The 27,350-nt window shown below is 40.4% G+C and overlaps 1 protein-coding gene across 11 annotated transcripts in view; it reads right to left on the bottom strand.

The window, feature by feature from the left end:
- myo9aa (myosin IXAa) overlaps positions 1-27,350 on the bottom strand; it is a 176,904-nt gene that overhangs the window by 60,429 nt on the left and 89,125 nt on the right. For 9 of the 11 annotated variants that reach the window (XM_061760855.1, XM_061760846.1, XM_061760862.1 and 6 more), the window contains 9 exons: positions 24,606-24,705; positions 18,226-18,279; positions 14,167-14,264; positions 11,020-11,146; positions 6,730-6,819; positions 5,171-5,287; positions 4,773-4,907; positions 1,324-1,445; positions 192-333 (listed from right to left, as the gene is read on the bottom strand). In XM_061760855.1, the coding sequence (XP_061616839.1) occupies positions 192-333; positions 1,324-1,445; positions 4,773-4,907; positions 5,171-5,287; positions 6,730-6,819; positions 11,020-11,146; positions 14,167-14,264; positions 18,226-18,279; positions 24,606-24,705 (985 nt within the window). The remainder of the gene's footprint in view (positions 1-191; positions 334-1,323; positions 1,446-4,772; positions 4,908-5,170; positions 5,288-6,729; positions 6,820-11,019; positions 11,147-14,166; positions 14,265-18,225; positions 18,280-24,605; positions 24,706-27,350) is intronic. The other 2 variants (XM_061760878.1, XM_061760893.1) reach the window with 1 other exon arrangement.

The following is a 27,350-nucleotide window of genomic DNA, read 5'->3' as shown; positions in this document are numbered from 1 at the left end:
TATATCTACTGTAAGGCTATTACATCTAACATGGATGTGTGGTCTGTTTAGTATTCCCGAATATTGGTTACTGCCCTTGATTGTAATGGACATGGTGAAGGAAAACATCGTCTCCTAATGTTTTGGAGAGAAGAGTACTGAACATTCAAACAAATGTACAGTACAATAATAAATTGAGACACCATACTAACCTTGACACCATACTTGACCTTGCCAGCATAGTGTCGGATAATGAAGGCAGGCTCCATGACAGCAGGGAACTCGATGTACCTATTCCCCTCATGCTGCCGCTTGAACTTATCCAACAACGTCTGGTTGGTGGCTTGTGGGAAGCTGAAATCAAAGACAAGTTTTTAACACGCAACAATCTTGGCAAAGGGAACAACAATGGCTTTGGAAATCTGCACTCTAAATGAAAACATCTTGAGGGAGGAACTCTGCAAAGAAAACAGTGTTTAAAGCCACGTTGCAAATGGACACTTGGAAAAACAAACTGGCAACAACAGTCAACTCATTCCTCATATGTTCATCTAATGTTAAAATGACATGATAAAATAACATCTTCCACCCATACAATGAGACACTGCTACCTCCAAACACTATTTTTCAGATGATTTAAAACGATTTGATCTTTAACCAGTTAGACATCCTATCTTCTGACACTGTAGTCATTTTAAGTCAACTGGAGCTCATATGGTCTCTTGCTCCCTCTTATCAAGAGCCAGAACTGCTGCGGAAAATCAACAGATTACAGGAAGAGGGAAGGAATGAGACACCAGGGGTTTTGAAATCTGAGCTCAATCAAAACAACGCGGACCCGATGCGTTGCAGCCTTTCAAAGCTGGAGGAACGTCAGTGTCTAAATGGTGGGTCGCAATACAGTACAGCAGAAAAAAATGAGGATGATACAATGTAATCATACAAATGCCACTGATCTTTGACAAATGGGCCAGACTTTCTGATTCTTCTCTTCTAATTCACTTCAAAGATGACTGATAGAGTTAAGGTCAGGGCTTTTGAACCTTTCTTGACAAATACAGGGGAACAGTCATGCTGGAAAGGAAAGGGCCTCCCCCAAACTGTTTCTGCAGAGTTGGAAGCATACAATTGTCCCAAAATTCTTGGTAAGAAGAAGATTAATGTTGATGAGGTGTGAGGCAATTTATTCAATACAAATGAATTATTTATTTATTTTTAAACTCAAATACTGGGAGTGCAACATAGTTCTATAGCTCTTCTTTTCCTAGTCATGCGTTTGATGACATTTGTATTTCCTAACAGAAAAACCCAAATATTTTTCAAATAACCAAACAGCAGACTCACTTGCACTCTTCATCCAGCAGGTGGAACAAAGCTGTCGGCTTCTTACTGGTGAGACTGATGCAGCCTGTATTGTCAATGTAGTCGATAGTTCTCCAGTTGATGCCCTCTGCCCTGTACTCCTCCTACAGGGAACACAAACAATACACTCAGCACTCAACAAAACTATTCTTACACAAAACTGAGGGAACCTCAGGCAATTTTGCTTTCAAATATTGCTTCCCTGTCTATGTTATTTTTCCTGTGTCCATGGGAAAGAGCTTTAGTCAATAAAAACTTAATCTAGGGGATGTTTAATGAAAATCCCTGCAGTCTCTGCTTCTCTAGCTCTCTCTCACTAAAATACTTTCGCGGTACCTCTTACTAGAAAAAAACTATTATTATTATTTTTTTAATCCATCCATTTTTCGTACTGCTTATCCTCACTAAGGTCGCGGGCATGCTGGAGCCTATCCCAGCTACCTTTGGGGGAGAGGCGGAGTACACCCTGAACGTGTCAGCAGCCAAACGCAATTTTTATTTTATAAAAATATATTTTGTATAGCTTTACCCTGCCACACACAATTTAAACATTTAAACCCAAAACTTATTAACACCCTTTTTAAACAGATACTGTACATATTGTAGTGTCGTTTTACATGCCTGTCCCTTTAAGAGGCGGGGCCTGGTGGGGTGGCATTTGATGTGGCATGTGATGTCAGCTTGTCTGCGTGAGTGTGACAAGCTCCGGTGAAAAGTGTGGTCATAATAATATTAATTAATAATATGAATTAATTAACAATTCCACCTTTTATTCCATCTATTAATTGAATAATCAGATAAAAATATATTTTGAATATAATTTTAATTGAATTAAAGTTTATTGCAAATTCATGTCATGTCGGGTTTAATATGATGTTGGTCTACCCTTTCCAGCTATAACAGCTTCAACTCTTGTGGGAAGGTGTTCAAAAAGGTTTAGGAGTGATTTTATGGGAATTTTGATCCATTCTTCCAAGAGCATATTTGTGAGGTCACACACTGATGTGGGACGAGAAGGCCTGGCTTATTCTGCACTCGAAATCAACCCAAAGGTGTTCTATTGGGTTGAGGGCAGGATTTTGTGCAGGCCAGTCAAGTTAATCCATACCAAATTCTATCATCCATGTCTTTATGGACCTTGCTTTGTGCACTGGTGCACAGACATGTTGGAACAGCAAGGGGTAATCCCCAAACTGTTTAACTGTCCAAAATCTCTTGGTATGCTGAAGCATTCAGAGCTCCTTTCACTGGAGCTCATATTTATTTTTGGAGGCTTATATTTTGGACATTTCCAACTTTGTGGGAACAGTTTGGAGATGGCCCTTTCCTGTTCCAATATGAGTGTGCATCAATGCATAAATCAATGTTCATAAAGACATGGCTAAGAGAGTTTGATGTGGATGAACTTGACTGGCCTGCACAATCCTGACATCAACCCTATACTGTTTAACACTTTTGGATGAATTCGAGTGTAGTTAGTTAATAGTTTTGGCAATATAGTGTATCCCTTCATGAGGATCTGGTGAATAACTGGGGGAGATGTGATGCACACAAGTAATTCTTTGTTCTATTTGATATTTTTTTTGTTTCATAGTGACACAGTCCTTAGTGACTTAGACTTGGGCCATTCTGTTGATCAGTATCACAAGTTACAATTTGGCGGCAATGGAGATGTTAATGAATCAGTGGGACTGACTACACTTCATTTGAGACAAACACACAAAAGTGCGCAGGTGGACACATGTTGTGAGCGCTCAGTGAGAAAATGACAGCTACATTTTGGAAAAATACAATACTAGGACTGAGACAAAAACATCCACTTAAGGTATCTATACCCTCGACAATGGGCAATATTTCCTTGAAAATTAATGCACCAAGTACAGTACATGAAAAACAAAATTTTTTGATGTTCAGAGGGTTAAGTAGGTGCGTAAGACAGGTGCTGAGTCAACTTATTCGTTACAACTGTCTCATCGAGAACAGGATATTGTACTCAATCAGTCCCAGTGCTTTTAAATTGGCTTCCACTAACTACAGTACTGTGATTTCTCTCTATTTTGACTCATCCAACAAGTGAATATGTTCAAGCCTCAAACGCTTTAGCGACAACATTAATGAGAGCTCAATAAATTGTTAAGGAAGAAAATTATGTTTGGTCGCACTCAGGTTTTTGCAACATCTTTCCTTCCACCATTTGAAAAAGCCATGTGTGGTCTGGAAGTCAATACAAAGTGCACAGGATAACAGAGTAATGAAGCGGAACATTTGATATCACAAAATTAAAATAAAGCATTTGTTAAGACTGTTGGTTAAAATAACCCTGACAAAGACTAATGATTGTAAGGTATATCGAATTCATGGTAAAATTTGTATGTAAAATGTCAGATTTAAAATAAGTAATAAATCCTGTCAACCCGGCACGGTGGCGACTGGTTAGCGCCTGTGTGGAGTTTGCATGTTCTCCCCGTGCCTGTGTGGGTTTTCTCTGGGTACTCCGGTTTCCTCCCACATCCCAAAAACATGAGTGATAGAGTAGAGTAAAGACTCTAAATTCCCCGTAGGTGTGAATGTGAATGGTTGTTTGTTTATATGTGCCCTGCGATTGGCTGCCGACCAGTTCAGGGTGTACCCCACCTCACGCCCGAAGATAGCTGGGATAGGCTCTAGCACGCCCACAATTCGTGTGAGGATAAGCGGTGTAGAAAATGGATGGATGGATGGATCCTGTCAACCCTGATTTCTTGTCAAGTGAACATTCATCCATCCATCCATCCATTTTCCAAGCCGCTTCTCCTCACAAGGGTCGCGGGCGTGCTGGAGCCTATCCCAGCTATCTCCGGGCAGGAGGCGGGGTACACCCTGAACTGGTTGCCAGCCAATCGCAGGGCACACATAAACAAACAACCATTCGCACTCACATTCACACCTACGGGCATTTTAGAATTGTCAATTAACCTACTATGCATGTTGTTGTTTTTTTGGGATGTGGGAGGAATATGCTCTCATATTATTATATCAGTGGCATAAAAAAACAAAAAACAATGATACTATTGTTCATCGTGAAGGTTTTTGGGAAAATCTATTGTTCAATAAAATTTGCTATCATGGCAGGCCTCAAAACATAATATATTGTGAGCGAGCAAGAGGAATGGATAACACAAAAATAAACAGACAAACAAACTGTGTAAAAGATTAAAAATGAAAGAGTAACACGTATAATAAAAATCTGTAATATAGCAGGACGGCGAAGCAAGAACCGTGATATAGCGGAGGATTACTGTATCTGTATTCTGTGATGATAAGTTGCAGGGACTCATTTTTCCAGGGCTGGGACTCATTTCCATGAGATGTGCAGTCTCAAGTGAAAAATGATCTGTGTGTTCAAGAAGGCATTTCTTTCGAATGGACCCAAGTCTTAATGGTGTACTCACCTGTTCCAGCTTGAAGGTGTGCTGATTGAAGTAGTGCTGGAGACGCTCATTGGCAAAGTTGATGCAAAACTGCTCAAAGCTGTTGTTCTCGTAGTCCTCAAAACCAAAAATGTCCAACACCCCGATGGACAAGATCTATGAGACCATAAAATTATTTTTTAGAATCATTTTACATTTGAAATAATCAAATCATCTGTAAAACCAGACTCATTTCCACCCATCCATTTGTTTTCAATAGTGGAGCCTGGCGCCTATTCTGGTTGACTTTGGGCAGGAGACAGCGTACACTCTCTACTGGTCGCCAACCAATCACAGCAGAATCATTTCAGGGCCGACTATGCCTATACAGTAATTTATCATGTGCTGTTATGCTGGTTGGCATGTCTCTAGTTCCCTACCTTGGAGGGTTCATCCAGGTCCTTGATGTTGAGCAGAGCATGGTTGATCCTGAAGACAATCCAGTCAAACAGTGCACTGTACAACGACTTTGCCATGGAGTCTCTCACTGTGCCCGCCTGCAAGTACATACACAAATATACAGTAAGATACTGTCTAGTAATATACAAGACTTGGTTTATCAGACACCACTGAAACAGTCTTGGGGTTTTAAACAGATTCATGCTGCTCTACAGTATATGCTGTTATTTACTTACTACTCCTCTCCTTTATGTTTCATTTTATGGAATTACACTTGGCAAAAGGATAATTGTACCCATTGGCAAGAAGATAAATAGTCAAATAGAGTGAAAGAACTGTTACATAGAATGGTTTGAATAAAAACAGCTAAAGTGCTAACAAATAGCACATGCATGCCAAATGACACGACAATAGTGTATCTAACTTACATGTATACTACATGTATAGCATTGTTCAATAATTATATAACTAAGTAAATAAACTCTGTTTCAACAAACTTGGGTGGATAAAGATTTCATAAACATTATTTAATGAAAGGCCCCATGTCAAAGTATCGAGGAAAAACAACCTAATTCACATTTGCGCTGGAAAGCAAAGGTGAGTATTGGTTTTTACAACAAAAACAAACTTTAGAATGGCGACTCAAAGCAACAGCTCCTTTTTTCTCCCAAATAATCAACTAAGAAAGATAGAATTCGAAAACCTCAATCCAAATATGCCTTTCATGAATCAAGGAACACAGTATTTTAAAGTTGTACTCGCTCACACTCTCTCGCTCTCTCTCTCACACACACACACACACACACACACACACACAGTCAAAAACATTTCATTATTTAGAAGTTAGACCCAAAACATTCCAAATTGGAACAACTTCATAACTCCGACCAAATGAGAACACTCATTCAATAACTTATTTGATTTCGTTGAGATTTTCACACATAGGAATTTATCTAACAGGCAATCAAATTGTTGTGATATTGAGCAGCATTTATGATGAGGTCTGCCTGAAATTTTCAATAAAAATCCAACAGAATACAAAGAACCACATTGGCATCTTAAAAACTCCACTGTGGCACAGTAAACTGTTCCAGCATAAAGAGAACATAGATCCTCCTTTCTGCTTGACCTAACAGCTGAATAGGACAAAAGGAAAAAGAAAGCTGGCTCTCATTAGCAGTCCATGACTTTTGTTTGTTTTCCAATGAAAACTGTAGAGGGGCTTGAAATGCCTTTCCGTCTCTAAACTGAATATGTACGTGTGTATGGGCGTGTGTGTTCGTGTACGGCCATAGACCGGTGGAGCAGGAGTAGGAGTGCAGGAGGAGATCCAGAATGGGTCCAAGCTGTCCTGTAAACATGACCGGGTCAGCCTGAAGAGCTGAGCAATGTGCCTCCGGACACACTACACACCAAGACACTCATCTTGAGCACAAGAAAGTGCTTAACCACAATCAGCTTCTAGTCATCTGTATATTCTGTAACTACACGGCTGACTATAATATTTACTTATGGGAGATACAATTGGAAAACTACTCACCTCGGCCAGTTTGTATGGGACAATCAACTTCTCGCCCACAGTAATTGTCTTCCGTGTTGTCAGAGCTTCAATCAACATCTCCTCCTTGACCTGGCCATGACATGACAAAATACAATCGTTTAGTCTGCTTGAAGCCACAATATGCACAAATAAATCCATGACCACATTGGACTTTTTGTTTTTAAATCATTCATTAAATTAAATGCCTAAATGTATCCAGACTTATTTAGGTGCAGAGTGGCTGAATCTTTAAAACCAGTGTGCCTCTGTATAGTCCTACAAACTGTACTGTTGGCATGGAAGTTTGTCAGGGGAGATTACCAAATTCATATTAACTTTAGGGGTGTCCCGATCCGATCTTTGAGATCAGATATCAGTCCGATGTCAGCAAAAAAAAAAAATTTGATCGGACTGGATCTAAAATCTTAAATTTAATTTTGTCTTATACAAGCAGTCCATTCCATGCTACGCTGCAGCATTTCTATCCAGCAGCGCCTGGACGACGTGCAGATCCCACGTGATCACAACAGGTTGCTAAGGTGCTAACATAGTAGCACAAAGATGGAGCAGGGGTGTCAAAACTACGGCCCGCAGGCCAGAACCGGCCCGTCTAGGGGTCTATCCAGCCCGTGTTCCGCACATCACTCAAACTTCAGTTAATTTATATGTATATACTCTTATTTTGAAACTCATGCTTTTATTTTGACACAACGACAATAGAACCGGAAGTGCTATGAGTCACGTGACGTGACATGCTCGAAGCTGAGAGAAAAAGAAAAGATTGGCACAGCGGGGCACGCCTCCAATCAATATGCAGTAAGAGAGTGAGACTTTGTGTGAAGCACTGCCAATGTATGTATGATATCATGTGTGTTTGTTTAGTAATTTCATGTGCAAATGTGCATATGTGCAGTTAAAAATGAGTTTGTGAAGTTAATTGGGACATGGGTTTAGTAAAGCCCGGATAAACATGGTTAGGTTATGTCAGACAAACAAATCAAGTGAGTGACTCGCTGTGGTAGCGACCCCCTGGCAAGGAAAGCTGGAAGTCACTTCTTTAGTAAGATGTAACTTACAAGATAATTTGATCAATGCTAATAGTTGGGGAGGGGGATGCTAATTGTTTCTGCAGACTAATGCCAACCTCATATAAATTCACTGCTTTTTATGGAAAGCTACTGAGTGAAAATTAAATACGTAGCAAATTTTAGTTACTATTTTTCACTTACTGTGGATATGTGTCCTTAATAGATGTAGCGGACATGCCACGCAAAAGATGCCACCCGGCACCCCAGCCTAGCACTACCGCCACTCCCCGCCGAGGTAGGCGATAACTGCTAGTGAGACGCAGCGTCACACACAGACTCTAAACGAATCAACGCCATAAACTATCAAAAACAAGACACAGACATTTGCTTTGCCATGCCGACGCCAAGTGAATCACGGCTGCCTGGCGCTTCAAAGCAGAGACCCAAGGATGCCGAGTTTGCCCCCGGACGCTAAGTTAATCAAAGCCAGTCGAAGGATTGCACCAACAAAGGCCCCTCCACCCTGTTGAGTACTGCCACTTGGGAACTGGAACAGGCAACAGCGACACCCACGGGCGACGGAACGACACTACAGACATGGGTTCATAAGACAGTCTGTGACTCAACAGGGAGTTAATATGTTAAGAACTTTACATAAACGCCACGAGTGACTGTATTGCTGCAAACTTGAATGTCTAACGCCGAATATGTTGTTAACTGAACCAGATGAAATGTTCCACACCACACCACAAATGTCACATGGAAAATAGTAATGTTCTCCACACCGCACAACACTTGAAACATTCATTACAGGTATGAAAGAGGATGAGCGTGGAACAATGCAGGGTGAGGAAATGGTCTCGTTTTCTTAAATCCAATAATTAATATTTTATTCCGCTGGTTTTAAACCACAAAATAATCCTAAAATGGAAAAATAACGTCAAAAGGCAGTCCAGCCCTGTTCGCGAAAGTGGTAGAAAAGCCCCCCCTTTTTGACCCGCTCCGGCCATAAAAGGGACCGGAGCAGGGACCAGTTGAGAAGCTTTTGGGAGTTTTGGTGGAGAAGTTTTCCTTGAGTCTCACCCCGACCAACTCTCCGACAACCGGGCCAGGCAGGACGTCCACCTCACACGAGGTGGCGAGGACGCATTGGATGATCCCCGGCTGCAGAGGCTCCTGCAAGCGCTCCGAGCCACCCTGCTTGGGGGCCCGAGCTTAGTCCGAGGAAACTGAGGCGGACGCAACGCGACCGCTTCGAATGTCTGGCAAACAGAGACACCCGAGAGATGTCCTGCCTGGGAACTCATTGGCCTCTTGCTTTTCCTCCTTTTTTCCTTCCTCCCTTCCGTCGAATCCAACTCATCGTTTCCTTCTAAATTAAGCACAATTTTTTTTTCATCCATAACCGCTACATAGACATAGCAAATACATTTATTTTGTTTTCGTTTTTTTGCTTCACTCTGTCAATCTGCATATATACTTTTACAAGGCAGGAGGATAACTGCACTTTCATTCTAAAAAGTTCCCACTTTAGTTTGTATAGTGTGCTGAGTCATTTGAGCCTTTCAAGATTTTCAGATGGATGTGAAAATGTATGTACATTTAAAAAGATTTGTTGTTTTGTTGTTCAATATGAAGGTTGTTTTATAAAAGGTACATACAGTTTGTAGATCTACTGTGATCTCTAAGTTGCAACTGTGGATGAAAACAGATTAATATTGTTGAAATTGCATTAATTTTTTTAATGACATTCGAGATTGCTCATACGATTAGAAACAAGATTGGCAACAAGATAATAATCAATAAATGTGAATATTATCCCAAATTTTGTAATTATGTGCACCCAAAAAGATTAATTAATTAAGTTTAATTGTCTTTATTAATATCTTATCAGGCCATGGATATACTCGTCTGCCCCACTTGAGATCAAAATGGGTTGGATGTGGGCTGCGAAATAAAATGAGTTTGACACCCCTGAGTTAGAGTGTATGTTGCTTACTTAAAGTCGTTTATTGACACTCCAGTTGAAGTTCACTGTAAAACTAAACACATAATTAAACCTACTGAGTGTTCAAATACATCACAGACTTCATTTTTTTCTTCATATTTGTTCACAAAAATTGCCAGCTCAATGCTAACAGAATAAATGAATAACACTATTGACGAGCTAACGAAAATTAGCATCGAACTCACAGCACATACAACTCTCAAAATACTGAATATTGGGACACAAACACTGTATAAATACAAACAAACAGGCAATATAATAATATTCTCAGGTATATATTATTTAAACTCAGAAAAAAAGAGTTATCTTAATATTCGATGGTGACTTCTACTTTCTTTGTTACTACAAGTGTGTATCTTATTGCGTGCACCGCACTGCCCCTCAGAGGCCAAAACGTGCACACCACAGTTACTTTATGTAACCTATTGGTTAATAATAAATGGGTAAATTTTTCTCATACCTACTGTTGCTGATTTTTTTTTCTCTATTTGAGTAATATCAATTGATCAAGCCTTTTCTAACATTCCATATTACAAAATAAGTAAATTATGTATGTTGCTGATATCAGATCAGACCGATATCGTTATCGGCCAAAACTCAAGGCTGCAATATCGGTGTGGGATCGGAAGTAAAAAGGTTGGATGGGTACATCCCTAATTAACTTGCAATAACGATGGTCAACCATGTTTAACCTGGATAATAACTCAATTACCCAGTGGTCCACAAATGATAATTATCTAATGTTCAGATCACATTAGTGGCATGTTGCTTGTCACTGAGCAAAAATCAGTACAGAGCTTCCATGTGTATTCATTAGCTACAGCAACCTCCCAGGAAATTAAAGAAACTATGGGTGGAGAGTCACAGCAAGAGTGACTTACCGGTAATGAACAATGAAGGATTACTACTGCAGCTGGACAGCACAGCAATTGAGAGACCCAGACGAAATCAATTACATAGATTAAGAAATGATCAAAACACATTACGCATGTCTAAATGTGACTCTCAGTACACACAGTACTGTTTACAATGAGATCCCATTTTATCCCCAACGAAAAGTAATGAAGAAAACCATTTTGCTCCAATTGTATTCAGCATCATGTTTACATCTTGGCGTTAGGATAAGCAATTCTGCAGATGTTAATTCCACTTTGTCAGTATCATTGCTGATTAGCCAGAGCAGACATTAAGAGAGTAAATGTGGAAACATTCCTAGTGCCTTGCTTTTCAACATGATCTAGATTCTAGAAGTACCTGCAGGAGTTCTGAGACCACAGGTAACACCTCTGGGTTACAGATGTCAATAGAGTCATCCCTGTAGGTTTTTCTCTTGTAGCGAATGTTGCCCAGGTGGAGGATGGCTGATAGCAAAGAGAAGATCCTAAAAGAAACAAAAAATTTAAAAAAAACTTAATGGGGTTTAAATAACACTCAGTACATACCATACCATCTAAATTGCATGGCAATGGGAGAGCTAGACAGCTTTGGAAAATCTATTCCAGTACATGCTAATGTCAATGTAAAGCTAAGGTCTGAACTCAGGTCAAGCCAGGCGTGAAAATGTATTTTGCTCCCAAAACCACTCTTTTCCAACTTGACCACTACTTTCATGAAAAAAATAAAACTATCATAATCACTCTCGAGTATAATGCGCACCCCCAAAGTTGATTACAATTTTTTTTTTAAATAAATTAAAAAAAACTAATCAGGAAAATGCTTCTACCTATGTATAATACATACCATCAATTTGCTGCTATCCATATGCTCAAAACCAAGTATTAATCTGTATTTTATTAGGTTTTTCCACAAACTATTCTCCAATAATAACCTTTGGGTTACCTTTAACTAAAAAACAGAGATATTCAAAAGAGCTAAAATCACCCAGTATAATTTATTTACACTGAAATAATGACTTAAAGATAACAGCAATACAATCTCCTTTTTTCCCTATTTGACACTTGTTCATAAAATTAAAATTTGTTGGTGTTGCCTCATTTAAAATGGTATTACAGCTACTTTCTGTTAACCACCTCTCATTTAGTAACAAAAAGTCCAGGTAGGTTGTAATTATGTCATTAATCAACATTGATTTATAACCCAGTGACCTGATATGACCCCAGTGAAAAGAGCTAGTTTCGCAGAGATAACTGGAGACAATGGTTTGATAGATTCACATTTTATCTTCACTAAGTTTGTGGTTCTACTTTTTTTGTACCATATTACTTTGACCAACTTTCTGTCCCTTGTAATTACAGGGATCAAAAATGCCTGCTCTCCATAGGGGTCTGACTTATTCTGGTAAAGACCCCGCAGATATCAGTCAGAGTCGCAGATAAGGTTCTTCATCGGTGGAGGAGGGGCCCTTCGCATCTTAGTAGACGGTGGTTTCAGGCGAGGGGGGATGGGAGGAAGATCTTGGCGGGGTGCACTTTGGATGCCAATATTGACAATCGTCTTCATCCTGTCTGTCACACCTCGCAGATAATTTAGGCTAGTAAAGAGTGAGCTTTGCATTGGGCTTTGCTCCTATGGGGGAGGGAGGGGTGTGGGAGATACAACGTGCTGGCTGATCTCATTTGTCATTCGCTCCTCCGATTGTTTGGATGACCCTGATGAATCCGTCTGCGCCTCGTGTCGCCTTATCTCCTGTTCCTCCGATTGTTTGGGAACAACTGCATCTTTTTGTTCTTCAGCGGTGTCAACAAGGCCAGTGTTTTCTTTTTGGGCCGCTGAATGACGTACACAGTAAAAAATGTTGGTAGCCAATAACTTAACCCCTTGTCTATTTAGACTGCCTTGTAAAGATGTCTGCGCTCCCAAAAAATGCAGAAATTGTCAATGAAACTCACATATAGTGCTGTACACACTTGTTTGAGCCACTTATTTAATTGACTGAGCCTAGAGAAACGTTCATCTCCAAATAAGTGGCAGAGGTCCACTAATAAAAACCTCAGCATCCAAACATTGCACTTTTGTTCAGAGATCCATGAAATCTCGCTTCAGTACCTCTGATTGCTGTTTGAGAACATCCAGGGCCCCTGTGTGTATAATGACATATTTCACAATTGGGTGCTGATTGGTGATCTCCAGAATTTTTTGTCATTGGTAAAACACAGTACTTTGGTGTTCTTCTCACTGCAAAAACGTTTCACATCCTTGACAGCTCCATCAGCAACTATTAACATTTGGGGTGCCATTTTTTTCTTGTATGATTTAGTTTCATACCTTTCAGTAGTGGTGGGGGATGAGCATTCTTGGCCAGGGTCTTGTAAAAGTGGCTCAAATCTATTTGTAAGTTTGATGTAATTGCCTTGCATTGACTCGCGTCCTTTTTTCTTGCCCTTCGCTGTAGTGACCGTCCATGGCCGCTCACTCAGGGTTGAAGCAGGCCGCAACCAGCCGGATTCCTCTGTAATCTGCCGGTGTTCTGTCCTCCCTTTTAGATGTCGTCACATATTCTTTAGACTTTTCTCCCAGTAAATTGCAGGGAGAACTGCTGGATGGTCCATTACAGTTTCCACAGTCCACATCGGTCCTCTATGTTGAGATAAGTGGCTGTCTGTTAGCACACTTCTGCTCACCATTTTGAGACATCGGTAGAGTGGTTTCATTCCCCGACGGTGGATTTTCATTTCCAGGATTGACATCCTCTGCAGCAGTCCGTGATAGTCCTCAGTGGAAAAGGGAGGCATCTTGATTGCTGGCCTTGTTGCTAATAGCAGGCTTGTGCTAATTAGCATGCAACGCTCACCTAATGGTGAGAAGGTATCAGAAAATATTGGAATAGAGCAACAACTGACTATCTATAAAAAAAAGTACAGTCCCACAGGTTTAAAAATATCCAGGAGTCGCTGTTTCTAATTTCTTTTTAGAAGAAAAACAAGCTTATCAGCAAGAAAAAATGTAAACAGAAGCGAAGCAAGCAGAGCGAGCAAAAAAGCGTCTGCACTGTATGAGAGCGAGAGAGAAAGTCAAGTCATTAGACCAAGATAAATAATTTCAAAACGGTTTCCACTATTAATGTGAGCTATAACCAGTACAACTCAACTGAAAATCTTTGAGAGCGGGGAATTGAAATTAAAAAAATAAAAAATAAAAAATAAAAACTGAAATGTGGTAGCACAAGTGTGCATACTCTCTTGAAACTGGAATGTGGCTGTGTTCAGAAAAAACTAATTTAAAAACATTTAAACATGTTAAATTCCAAATGTTCGAGTAGGCTTTTCCTATTTTTTGGAGGGGTTCTAGTGGAAGACTGAAAGCTTATTTTTTTCATTATTATTTTTGCAAACCAGATCCATCTGAGTAATTATTAACATTAATTTGATGTATGTTACAACTACTGTGCTTGCGTACGTATGTGTGCATGTGTACGTAGGTGGGTGCACATCCATCACTCACTGTTTTCGTGTGTAAGGAAGAAAGCCCACCATCTCCATTCCCAGCTGTAGCCTCTCAAAGTCGTGCTTCAGATCCTCTCCTTCAACTGTGAAGCAGTCCTGCAAAATTTGGAAACCAGGAGTCATCACTCTCACTGACACTACAGCTAATGGCAACTTGCTGTCAAGTGGAGAAGCACTTACTGATATTGTTGAATAAATGTTTTTGTGTTCATAATCTTTTGCTAAAATATTTAAAATTGGGATTTTTCATTTAAACTGGACATTGGAGGAGAAAAACAGTGGCCTGAAGCATAATCAGGAAGTAAACAAATGAGCAACACTGTGGTCTGATGTGCAGAGCAGCAAGTGGAGATACTCCTCCGGTGGTGGAAAATTTTTCCAGTTTCCATTTGGAGCATGCTCACAAAATGGCTGACAAGAGCAAAGAGGAACATTCACCGGCCACAACATGAAGTATCTAATATGTGGTAATAAACTCAAGGTCCAAGGGCCAGATCCAGCCTGCCACATTATTTTATGAGGCCCAGGAAAGCAAATCATTTGAGTCAAATTCCATGATTCCTGCTTAAACATGTACCAAAATGTCAAATTGTCACATGGAATAAATAATGTTAAAATACTGCAAGTATTTTTTTTTTGTCACCAAACCACTTTTTACAGGAACTGAACAAACTTGTTCATTGACTCCTGATTTCAAAAGTAGTTATCCATCAATTTGTAATAATAATATTATGAGGCGATGAAACAATTATTTTGTTTTAGAGTCATAATGGCCCTCTGAGAGTAACCGTAACTACAACGGAGCCCGCAACAAAAAGTTTGACACCCCAGATCTAATATAATACAATACAAAAATGATGAGAATCTCACTCAGTAAACTGTAACCTGTACTCAGATCTGCACCCATATTAAATAGCTAAAATAACAGCTAAAATAACGAAGGAGTGGCTTCAGAACAACTCAGTGACTGTTCTTGAATGGCCCAGTCAGAGCCCTGACTTAAACCCAATTCATCCTCCAACCTGACAGAACTAGAGAGGATCTGCAAGGAGGAACGGCAGAGGATCCCCAAACCTAGGTGTGGAAAAACTTGTTGCATCATTCCCAAAAAGATTCATGGCTGTTTTAGCTCAAAAGGGTGGTTCTACTAAATACCGAGGAAAGGGTCTGAATACTTATGGCTGTGTGATATTTAAGTTTTTCTTTAATAAATCAGCAATCCGTTTTTTTCTGTCAATATGGGGTGCTGTGTGTACATTGAGGAAGAAAAAGAATTTAAATGATTTTAGCAAATAGCTGCACTACAACAAAGAATGAAAAATGTAAGGGGGTCTGAATACTTTCCGTACCCACTGTAAAAACATTTTTAAAAAGGCCATGCAACAGCATTTATCTCATGAATGTTTTCATGTACGTTGTGATTCAACTAATGGACTCTTTTGGACTGTTATACAGTACCTGTATTTGATTTATGGAGGGTTGTTCATCTGTTAGCAAGTTAAAGGTCCCATATTTTCCTAAACCTTTTTTTTTTTTGGGGAGGATGCTAAAGCCACGCCCCCAGTAGGTATACAGCGCCAGGGTATGCATTGTGCAAAACAACATCGGTTTGGCTAAGGACCCCCACGGAAAATGGTACCTACGAAGAGACACGCTTACGAAGCACAGTTTAAACTGCAAGCTGTCAGTTACGCGGAGGAACATGGGAATCGAGCAGCCGCGAGAGAATTCAAGATCAACGAATCGTGGTTCGCAAGTGGAGGAAGCAGGAAAACGAGCTTCACCAAGTCAAGAAGACGAAGCTGAGTTTCCGCGGAAACAAGGCGAGGTGGCCCGAGTTGGAACACCAACTCGAGCAATAGAATAATGAGCAAAGAACAGCCGGGAGAATCGTCTCTACAGTCACCATTCGACTGAGGGCAATAACGCTTCCAGAAGAAATGAAAATTGAACATTTTCAAGGAGGGCCGTCTTGGTGCTTTCGTTTTATGAAACGGCGCCATTTATCCATCCGGGCAAGCACGACCATGGCGCAGCAACTTCCGGCGGATTACAAGGAAAAGCTGGTGTGGGAGCGATGGATGACAGATGGCGAACAGTGGATGCTTGTCTACTTGCACTGTTGTTCGAGCTTTCGTAAAACCCAGCATAATTTCTGAGGAGCCGCACGGCAGCGAGATTGACTCCGACGAGTACGAGAGGGAACTTGGCGTGTTTGATTGAGAACTTGCCCAGCTGTTCATTTCGGATAGAGAAGATGAGGACTTTGATGGATTTGTGGATGAGGATTGATAAAAAAATAACGTGAGTACATTGTTAAATACTTCAAAAACCGTATGTTTTAAGCTAGCGTTTTAAGCTAGCGTATGTTTTACCATGCTTTCGCCCAATAATGCGGTGCGCCTTATCTATGTGTTAAAAGAGAAATAGACTCCTTAACTGAGACTGCGTCTTTTAATATGTCCTATGGTCGTGAAAATACGGTAGTTAAAAACAACATGTCCATTGCATACGAGCTCCGTTGGGCGCCACCATATTTACGCCGTGTGTAAATGATGATGTCACCGCGCAGTCACGTCAAGACGAAGCATGGCGCAAATTTACTTCGGTTTAGAAAAAGGAATATTCCACCCCTGTGAAACCAAATGAAATTCCATTCGGGGTTTCTCTGGAGCGTTTTATTCAGTTTGGGCTTCTCAACTGATTATAATTGGAATAGAAGGCGCCATGTAAACCAGGCTAGTCTTGCAGCTCTTTATTCTTTATTTCAGACCCCGGGGGATCCATACCACAGAGCAAAGAAAAACAATTTAAAAGAGAAACAAGAAGGGGAATTATAATAAAAACAATAAAATAACAATCACGATTTAAAACCCAAACATTTTTTTAAAAATAATAAGGGCAGGCCTTATTTTTCGTGATTTCAGAGGCATTAAAAAAACAACGTTATCTTTTATTGTGATATTTTTGTGGAAAATATATCATCTTTGAAAAATTGTTATCGTGACAGGTCTAAGAATCTTTAAGTTGTCCTGGAAGAGGAGGATCACATCTTGGAATGGCAAAAAAAACTGTGGCAACCATATTATTCCATCATGTTAATAAGAATGACACCTCTCTGAAAGCTTCCAGTTCCTTGAGAAATCCAAGTCATAATTAATTAATATAGTTGTGATAGCAAATGGAGGTACAAATCGGGTGTGCCTATTAAAGGGGGGTTGTAGGTTGATGGGGAGTGAGAGTAACTGTCTTTGTTACTGTATAAGGAAATTAAAATCAAAAATTGAAATAGGAAATTACATCTCTTAAAACATTTCACTATATTGGATGGATAATGACGACCATGATTACACTAAGTGACTTGTATTGTTGTTGCCATCTTGAAGAAAAGAACAATAAAATTACATACAGATAAGTATTTACTCCGAAAGATGGTCTTCAGTGCTTTTTATCTGTGACTTGCTATAAAAACAATTTAAACTCCTTGAACATGCTAACTAATGAGGAGCAGACTGGCTCACTCTTGAATATGAATCATCAATCAAGACTGAAGAGGCCATGCCTATTTTTCCAATTAAAGATTTAAAAATTAAATTGTTTTTGTCTCATGTTACCCTGCAAATTTAATGCCCTGAGCATCTGACCGCTTTTGTGACACCATTCCTGGACCTTTTCTGATATTCCTTGTATTTCCTGAAAAACTCAGTGTTGCACCAAACAAATAACTCCCTGCGGGTCTGGTTCAATGTATTTATGCAACTTAGTGATGACCTTATTTCCGGACTGTAGAAGAATTCACTACAAGCATATGAAAACATTACAATGCCCAATAAAAGGATTGCAATTTGCAGACAAGGGCTCTAGAGTGGTCAGGATATGACTAGACATACTAACATCATTCCAACAGGTTACAAAGGGAGAATAAACACAGATAGGAAAACATAACCCAGAGCAAACCAGGAAATACCCAAAAGGGAACAGAAATGTGAAGCAGGAAGGCAGTGTGCAGGGAAAGTGTGGCTTCTATGACTTCTACAACTGACACTCAGATACTGACCGCTTCACTCTCACAGTAACTGTCCCAGTGCAGTCGGTGGGTTCTCTTTGTCATCTGGAAATGTTAAGGTAGAGTTTTCATGGCATGAGGTTAGAATTAGACAGCAGCATTCCATGATGACATAAACCATTATAGACTTGAACACATACACACAGGTTACTAACCGTAATGATCATGCAGTTAAAGGACATGACAAATGGTTGGACGCCACATACACATACAGACTTTAGGCCAATCCCAATTGTACCCCTTAGCCCTTCCCCTTCGTCTTACTCCTTAGTTTTGCACGTGCATGAGAACGAAGGGGTATCCCAATTCCTAGGGGGCAGGGCTAAGATGAAGGGGTGTATAGTCCTTAAAACCAAGTGTTTTTTTATCAACTTGGGCTGCAACGAATACTCAAATGTTTCGAGTACTTTGAATACAAACAATACTGGAGGAATTTTCTCTGCCTCTGGGATCCGCTGATTTAACTCATTCACTGTCAGCCTTCCCAGTTTGATTGAGTTTGATACTCTATCGGTATTTATAGGTGTACACCTTTAAGGGGGGAAAACATTTATTAAGGTAATCTGCGATTGGCTGGCAACCAGCTCTGGGTGTACCCCGCCTCTCGCCCGAAGATAGCTGGGATAGGTTCCAGCACGCCCGCAACCCTTGTGAGGAGAAGCGGTATGGAAAATTGATGGATGGATGGAAGGTAATATTTGTGTTTCCTATCGAGGTGTCTTCATCTTCATCTGTATTTTAGTTAGTCTGGTCTATGCTAATAAATGCACAGCCACAAACCTACTGTATTATGATGTCACATCCTGAAATGCTAGCTGCTCAAGTTGCACGACAAGCTCCTCATGCCTTTTGTAATTAATGCCTTTAGTTTAAACTGAAATTTGTTTTCTTGCTTCACTGAAAATATTTCTAGACAAGAGAGAATAGTTTGTTTCTCACTGTGCATTTAAGAAAAAACAATTGGTCATTTTTTCTTGCGTATTCATAATTGGTCTTTAACCGAGCAAAAATAATTTATCCGAATATTCAATTATTCAATAATTTTTTTGTAGGATACTCCGATACTAAAATATTCGACAGCTGCAGCCCTATCTCGTTATGACGAGCTCGCACTCACCAGTCTACCGTCAGATTACTGCGATAAATTCACAGACTTAAACAGACTTCACTACAATGTACTGCATTTTATGAACGATTATAAAAAATGATTAGCTCAGTCACATTTTCCCCCTCATCAATATAGCCACAGTACCCCATATCCATCAATCTATTTTCTGTACCGCTTATCCTCACTAGGGTCACTGGCGTGCTGGAGCCTATCCCAGCTATCTTCGGGCGAGAGGTGACGTACACCCTGAACTGGTTGCCAGCCAATCGCAGGGCACATATAAGCAACTATTTGCGCTCACGTTCACACCTATGGGCAATTTAGAGTCCTCAATTAACCGACCATGTATGTTTTTGGGATGTGGGAGGAAACCGGAGTACCCGGAGAAAACCCACGCAGGCACAGGGAGAACATACAAACTCCACACAGGCCCGGATGCGATTTGAACACCGGTCCTCAGAACTGTGAGGCAGTTGTGCTAACGAGTCGTCCATCATGCAGCCGCACCCCATATTGGCACAAAAAACGGAATTGTTGAAATTTTTGCAGATTTATTAATAAATAAAAAATGAAATATCACACAGCCATGCGTATTCAGACCCTTTGCTGTGACACTCATATTTAACTCAGGGGGCTGTCCCTTTCTTCTGATCATTGGAATCCAGCTGTGTTTGATTATACTGATTGGACTTGATAAGGCAATTGGGATTAATATTAACTAATTAATGTTTCAACTAAAAGTTAGATATAGCATTGTTAAAATAGTTATTTGGGGCGGTTTCAGCACGTCAAATGGTTTGTGTGTGCGGGTTTTAACTTGACTTCCTGTTTTACACTTTATACCTTATATTTTGAAGGGTACGCACCGAAATTCAGCTTTTTGGCACGAAAACTAACTTCACACGGCACCGGTGATATGTATCTTTTTTTTTTTTTTTTTTTTAAACGGATGGAACCAAATGCTATAAATCGCTGGTTCCTTTCCCGATTTTCACCGATGACGCACAAGGTTTGTGTTTGTGATACTGTGAGACAAAGTTTGTGAATTTTGTCCCAATTTATTGTGATGTAAAGTTGCTACGGTCAAGTTTTAGCTCAATGTTAAGCTTTTTTTTCTGTCATCGGCACTTATGTTGGTTTGAAGACAAAAATAAACGCTAAAAACCATCAGTGCAAAAGTGCAACCAACCGTTTACCTTGTTAGCTGTTTCAATGTTGGCATACTGTAGACGTATTTTATTGTTTCACTCACCCAATTGACATAGTGGGCTTGAGGCTTGGACCGCGTCAGATGCTACACATCGTGAAAACCTCCTTTGCACAATATAATCTTATTCCAAGTGTGGCACAGAGGCGACTGGTCATTAATTTTAACAAAGTTAAGACACACATTTGTTCGCCGCCGCCGTTGGGCACAAGCACGTCTTTGTCCACGTTCTTCTTTGTTGGTTTTCACCGCTTCTTCGTTGGTTTTTGCCACCTTTTCTTTAGGGAGGGCGGACTGGAGGCATCGAAACAGGGAACGGAAATTTTTAAATTTTAACGATTCGGGGCGAACCGGAACGTTAATCCCGGTTCCAATCGGTTCTCAATTCTCGATGCCCAACCAGAATGATGTCCATCCATCCATCCATTTTGTCGCAAGCCATTCGCAGGGCACATAGAAACAATCATTTGCACTCGCATTCACGCCTACGAACAATTTAGAGTCCTCAATTAACCGACCATGTATGTTTTTGGAATCTGGGAGGAAACCGGAGTACCCGGAGAAAACCCATGCAGGCACGGGGGAGGACATGCAAACTCCACACAGGCGGGGGCGGGATTTGAACCCCGGTCCTCCGAACTGTGAGGCGGCTGTGCTAACCACTCAGGCGACGATGTGTCATCCCAATTCCCAGGGCCATTTACCCATTCATCTTGGCCTTTCAAACGAAGGGCTAAGGGCAAGGGATAAGACGAAGGGGAAGGTCTAAGAGGTATAATCGGGATTGTCCCTTTGACATACAGTATAAAGCACAATAAATAAAAGTTGTGGAACACTGGGTTTAGAGAGAAAACAGCAGGAGTTGAGTTTGGAATGTCCTGTGCTCCAGTTTCACTTCCAGTGTTGTATGGTGCAGAATAATGCTGGCTAATGGAGCTGTGTTCCCCAAATACTAAACAATGAATCAATTATTCTTCCCATCCCTAATTGTCACTTGAAAAAGTTAATAAAGTCCACTACTAATACTTATAGCGAAATGAAGCTATTGCCGGGAGACTAATTACAATGTATTATGTTGGATTGTCTTAGAATGCAAGTACATTGTCCATCCATCCATTTTCTGAGCCGCTTCTCCTCACTAGGGTCGCGGGCGTGCTGGAGCCTATCCCAGCTGTCATCGGGCAGGAGGCAGGGTACACCCTGAACTGGTTGCCAGCCAATCGCAGGGCACATAGAAACTAACAACCATTCGCACTCACAGTCATGCCTACGGGCAATTTAGAGTCTCCAATTAATGCATGTTTTTGGGATGTGGGAGGAAACCGGAGTGCCCGGAGAAAACCCACGCAGGCACGGGGAGAACATGCAAACTCCACACAGGCGGGGACGGGGATTGAACCCCGCACCTCAGAACTGTGAGGCTGACGCTCTAACCAGTCGGCCACCGTGCCGCGCAAGTACATTGTTGTCAATATTATTTTGGACTGTATATTAACATCAGGACAAATCAGAGCCACCTTAAATATTAAAGCATAATCACTTTTACTTGCACTACTCCTATTACACAGATTTGTGAAGAAAGACTTGTCTATTTGAAAATTCCAAACAAGACCTTGTTCTTCACGCTCATGAAGAACAATTTTGTAACTATGGTGATTTAAATTTTCTTGCAATAAAGATGATAGCAAAAAAGCAATCACTCGAAAACGCATAGTTTGCTTGGGCAACGGTCTCTGTTACAGAATCTTTAAAATTAGGAGTAGTGCACCAGAAGCAAGATGCAAAAGAGCTATTCTGTCAGGGTCAAAGTTATGAATGTGGACGAAGGAGTACTAATCCGTAGCATGTTTACACAGTCTGAAAACTGGTTGCCTTCACTTTGCCAACATAAGGGGGTTGTGAAATCTGTACACGAGTGTTTATTTACACTTCACAGAAGAGAGAAGGGAAACAAGCAGCATCCAAAAGACAGGAAGCTTATGAAGAGAGTGCAAGAATGTGTGATAGAATTTATGTATGCATGTGTGTTTGTGTGTCCAGTTCAAGGGTGAGGCGGAATGAACGGAATTCCCTGCTCCTCTCAGTGTAGGCGTGAAGATTTCATAGGAGGGGAGGAAGTAGTCATGGCGTGGCTGTCAAAGCTCTGAGGTAGCGACTAGTTTTACATAACAGATTCCATCAGTGCGCCGTGTATGTGACTTTATTGTACCTTTCTTTCATTGTTACAGTATGTGAAACCTGTTTTGCTGATGAGCCAAAGGACAATTACCATTTGTTGGCTTGTGTTTGTCAGTGGTGCAGCCAATACAAGGGTGTGTGTGTGTGTGTGTGTCAAAGATGGATCTAGGTGTACCATGCATGTAAAAACACAACAATGATACACAGGAAAATAAACAAAATAAACAAAAATCAAACAGCTGAATTGATCGGAACAAGAGTCATGAGTGTGTGTCTGCATGTGTGTGTGCATCACAGGAGAACTACACACTGCTCACAACATTCAGGAGACGTATGTAGTCGAATGAGCTCCAAAATGGTTAATTACATACATAATAAAGTTTGACTACTGTAATTTCTCACGTATAAAACGCTTGAGTATAATGTGCACCCCCAAAGTTGACTTTAAAAAAAAAAATAATAATAATGCATCTACGTACGTATGTAGAATGCACACCATGGATGTGCTGCTAACCATACAGACCCTTTCCAAAAAATTAGAATATCATGGAAACGTGTATTTATTTCCATAATTTAAAAAAAAAATGTTTATTTTAACATAATTTGGGGTACCAGCTCATAAAACCCACGAAATCAGGAATTCAAAAAATTTGAATACTGTGAAGAAATCAGCCCAGATTTTGCAGGCCATAAATGTTTTAAACAAAGTGTCACACACTAATCACCTCCTAAACTCAAAGCACCTGCACAGGTTTCCCCAGGTGTCATTAAATTGCTTTAGTTTGGTTCAATATGGGGAAGACTGCAGACTTGCGAACTGGCCAGAAGACCATCATTGATACCCTCCATAGGATGGGTAAGCCACAAAAGCTCATAGCTAAGGAGGCTGGCTCTTCACAGACTGCCGTGTCCAAGCATATCAATGGAAAGTCTAGTGAAAGGGGCAGCAGCGCCTCCATTACTGTGCCACGTTCCCACGTCCCGAAGCTCTTGCATGTTGTTCTTCTCAGAGGATTTTCTCCTTTGAGTTCCTCCACAATCTCATGTTCGATTCATTCACACTGAGCTGGCGCGCTGCTCGACGGTTTCCTACGTCTGTAGCAACACTGATTACTTTTTGTTTAAAGGCGGCCGAGTAAGTAGCCCTGTTCGTAAACATTTCCAACCTTAGGTTTAAGGTTTGACAAACGCGCGAGTAAGCATTTATGCCGTCTAATGCACTTGCAACAGATAACAATAGCAATATGGCGGCTGACACAAGAAAGTCAGGATGCTCCGGTGAGCAGCGCTCATTTATCGTAATATATATATATATATATATATATATATATGTATATACACTGTAAATGTGAATCGAAGTGTACACCCTTTTCACAACCCCTAAGTGGCAGTATACATTTAAACTGTGGAAGATTTGTTTTCATTTTCCTTATACCGTATTTTCCGCACCATAAGGCGCACCGGATTGTAAGGCGCAGTCTCAATTACAGAGTCTATTTCTGTACTTAAGCCATACATAAGGCGCACCGTATTATTCGGCGCATGCTAAATAAAACAAGGTAACGGAAGCAAATCAGTGAGTTTGGTTGAACTTTATTCTACTACATATTTAAAAATACACTCACATAATTTTTTTTATCAATCTTTTGTCACAAACCCATGGAAGACCTCATCTTCTGTATCTGAATTCAACAGCTGGGCAATTTCGCCATCAAACAATGCCGGGTTCCCTCTCCTACTCGTCAGAGTCAGTCTCATTGGCGGGCGGCTGTTCAGCAATGATGCCGGCTTTCGCGAAAGCTCGGGCAACAGTCAACAAACCTCAACTTCTAATGTTTAGAAAGAAATGATTTATAGGATAGTAACAGTGAGTCCTACCTGACTAAGGTAATGGTATTCTTCCGGTTTCATGAGGTGAAAGGCTGTTCTCTCTTCTTCACTCGCTCCTGCCAGCAGGTAGTAAAACACATGGTAGTTTCTGGAGGACACAAGATTGATTGACAATGTATTAGTTCAACTCAAACACCAGGGATGACATTTCCATCTGCAACAAAGGTAATATTTACGTTCCCTTTCAAAATGTTTAGTAATTACCAAAACAGAAAAAAGATGAAGATGAAAAAAGACTTATTTAAATCACATGTAGATACTAGCTTTAGTGTTAAAAATCAAAATCCTTAACTAAAACTGGGTGTAGAACGTGTATCAGCGTGTTAATCACATTCCACTCTACCTTAACAACATATCAATGTAGATTGGAAGAGGATGGGAATTTGTTCAGCATTGTCCACACCAAGATTAAGATCAACACAGGGCAGATTGAAAGTCTATGGAAAGCTGTTTGCTTTATTTATTTATTTTTGTAAGACTACTCAGCACACTGAGGAGGAGAAATAGGTGTCTTATGAGTAATGTTTTATCCAGTACTTGTGCCACTTTTGGCTTACTAGTATGCAACTAAACTACTGTGCTTCACTTACTAACTAGGTCCAAATAGTAGGGTTGTGTCATGCACTATATACTTTATGGAGCGCTGTTTCATTTCCAGATTAAGGTCGATGTACTAGTATGCTCTTTGTCCTCACAAGTATGTATCTTTGACAGACTAGTAGTACACCTACATGTTACCATTGAGTCAACCACTGCATGCTCCTAGTACTATTAGTGACATTATAAAATTCTACAAGATAACCATCACAGTGCTTCACTAGTAATACTAGTACTGCGCAGAACCCAAATAGTGCACAGCTTTGCCTTACCAGCAGCATGCTGTTGTTCTAGAAGTATGAACAAAGACAGTAGTGATACATGGTACATGATACCTTATGATACAGAATAATTTCCATAAAGTTGTTTCAACATTTATTTGACATCAGTCCCACAGGTTTAAAAAAAAAAAACAGGAGTCGGTGCTTCTAATTATTATTATTATTATTTTTTTTTTAAGAAGAAAAAAAAGCTTATCAGCAAGAAAAAATGTAAACAGAGACGAAGCAAGCAGAGCGAGCAAAAAAGCATCTGCACTGTACGGGAGCGAGAGAAGTAGTAGTACATGGCCCTTTAACTGACTATCAAGGATACCGAATAAATGCTCAAACGCCCATAAATATGTAATTGACCGCAGCCATGGTCCTGCCTCATGGGGTCCTCATTCGCCATTTGTGGCTCTCCATATTACTATACTGGGGGTCCATGCCAGCACATGTGGCCGCGATCTGCTGTCTGCTCTTGGTGCAGATGGCTCCATGAGATGGTGCTTCCCACTTGGTTTCTCTGTGCCCAGCTATATGTCATTACATTATTATTTTATTACTCTTTTAACTCTGTGTTCGTGTGTGTGTGTTTGTTTGTATCTGTGTGGATGAGTGGTGGGAGGGGACTGATTTTAACTATGTAAACCACTTTGAGATGCGTCATTCTATGAAAAGTGCTCTATAAATAAAGTTTGATTTGATGCATGGTTGAAAATGTTAATGTTGGTTTTTGGTATACAACTACGGCATTTAGTGAAAACAGACCACAGTGAAATTATTTTTCACAACTAGAACTGTAAATACAGTACGTGTGCTAATAGTTTATCACGTTAACAACCCTACTGAGAAGGTTCAACGGACCGATGAATGTTTTGAAATAAAATTTTTGCAAACAGGAAAAACAAATTTTCCTATCAGTATCATTTTGTAAGGAAAAGTGCAGTCGTCCTCTGACATCATCTGACAGCTGCACAAGGTTTCGAGGTCATAAGCTGTGTGCAGAGGCTGCAACAACCAAGGTACTCCTCGAAAAAACTTGCATACACTTTATGGGTCTGGAGTCAGCAAACCATCATTAATAGGCGGCTAACGTGGGGCCAACAACGAGCCCCCATAATGAGGTTAACCCTCACTAAAACCTCCAGTCAGCAGGCCACCACGTTAGTGTCAAGCTTTGCTTTGAACTGAATTTGCTCAATGAATCACACACTGGCCCACAACACAGTGTTACTTATTGAAACACTCAGACATGAACAACTTTTGCCAACACTCGTCAATTAAGAGAAAAAGAGGATTATATTTTATGGACAATGTGGTTCAATGACATAAAAGGTGTCACATAACATGTACAATATATAAAAGTGCCGGAAATGGGACAGCTTGATTTTGAGATACATGACACACTTGCAACACTCACAAAAATATGAGACACTATTTTCAGATTAGTAGAGGAACTGTTTATAGTAATCAACAGCTTCAGCACTTGGGGCTGTTTTACATGTGACTTTGATGGGGATAATTAGCAGTATGAATTACTTCTTATTCCATTCAATCGCAGTGCTCTGCTTGCATAGATGGACAAAGTACTGACACTATTCATCAGCAAATTATTTAAAGTCATTTTCGCATTTTTTTTCTAAATACATTAAATGTGTTTGAAGGTGGCGGCACGGTGGCCGACTGGTTAGCATATTTGCCTGACAGTTCTGAGGACCGGGGTTCAAATCCCGGCCCCGCCTGTGTGGAGTTTGCATGTTCTCCCCGTGCCCGTGTGGGTTTTCTCCGGGCACTCCAGTTTCCTCCCACATCCCAAAAACATGCGTGGTAGGTTGACTGGATACTCTAAATTGCCCTTAGGTGTGAATGTGTG

The sequence above is a fragment of the Phyllopteryx taeniolatus genome, chromosome 2, assembly GCF_024500385.1.
Source record: "Phyllopteryx taeniolatus isolate TA_2022b chromosome 2, UOR_Ptae_1.2, whole genome shotgun sequence".
Lineage (NCBI taxonomy): Eukaryota > Metazoa > Chordata > Actinopteri > Syngnathiformes > Syngnathidae > Phyllopteryx > Phyllopteryx taeniolatus.
Note: the sequence above shows the minus strand (reverse complement) of the source record. Positions and strands in the feature narration are given on the sequence as shown.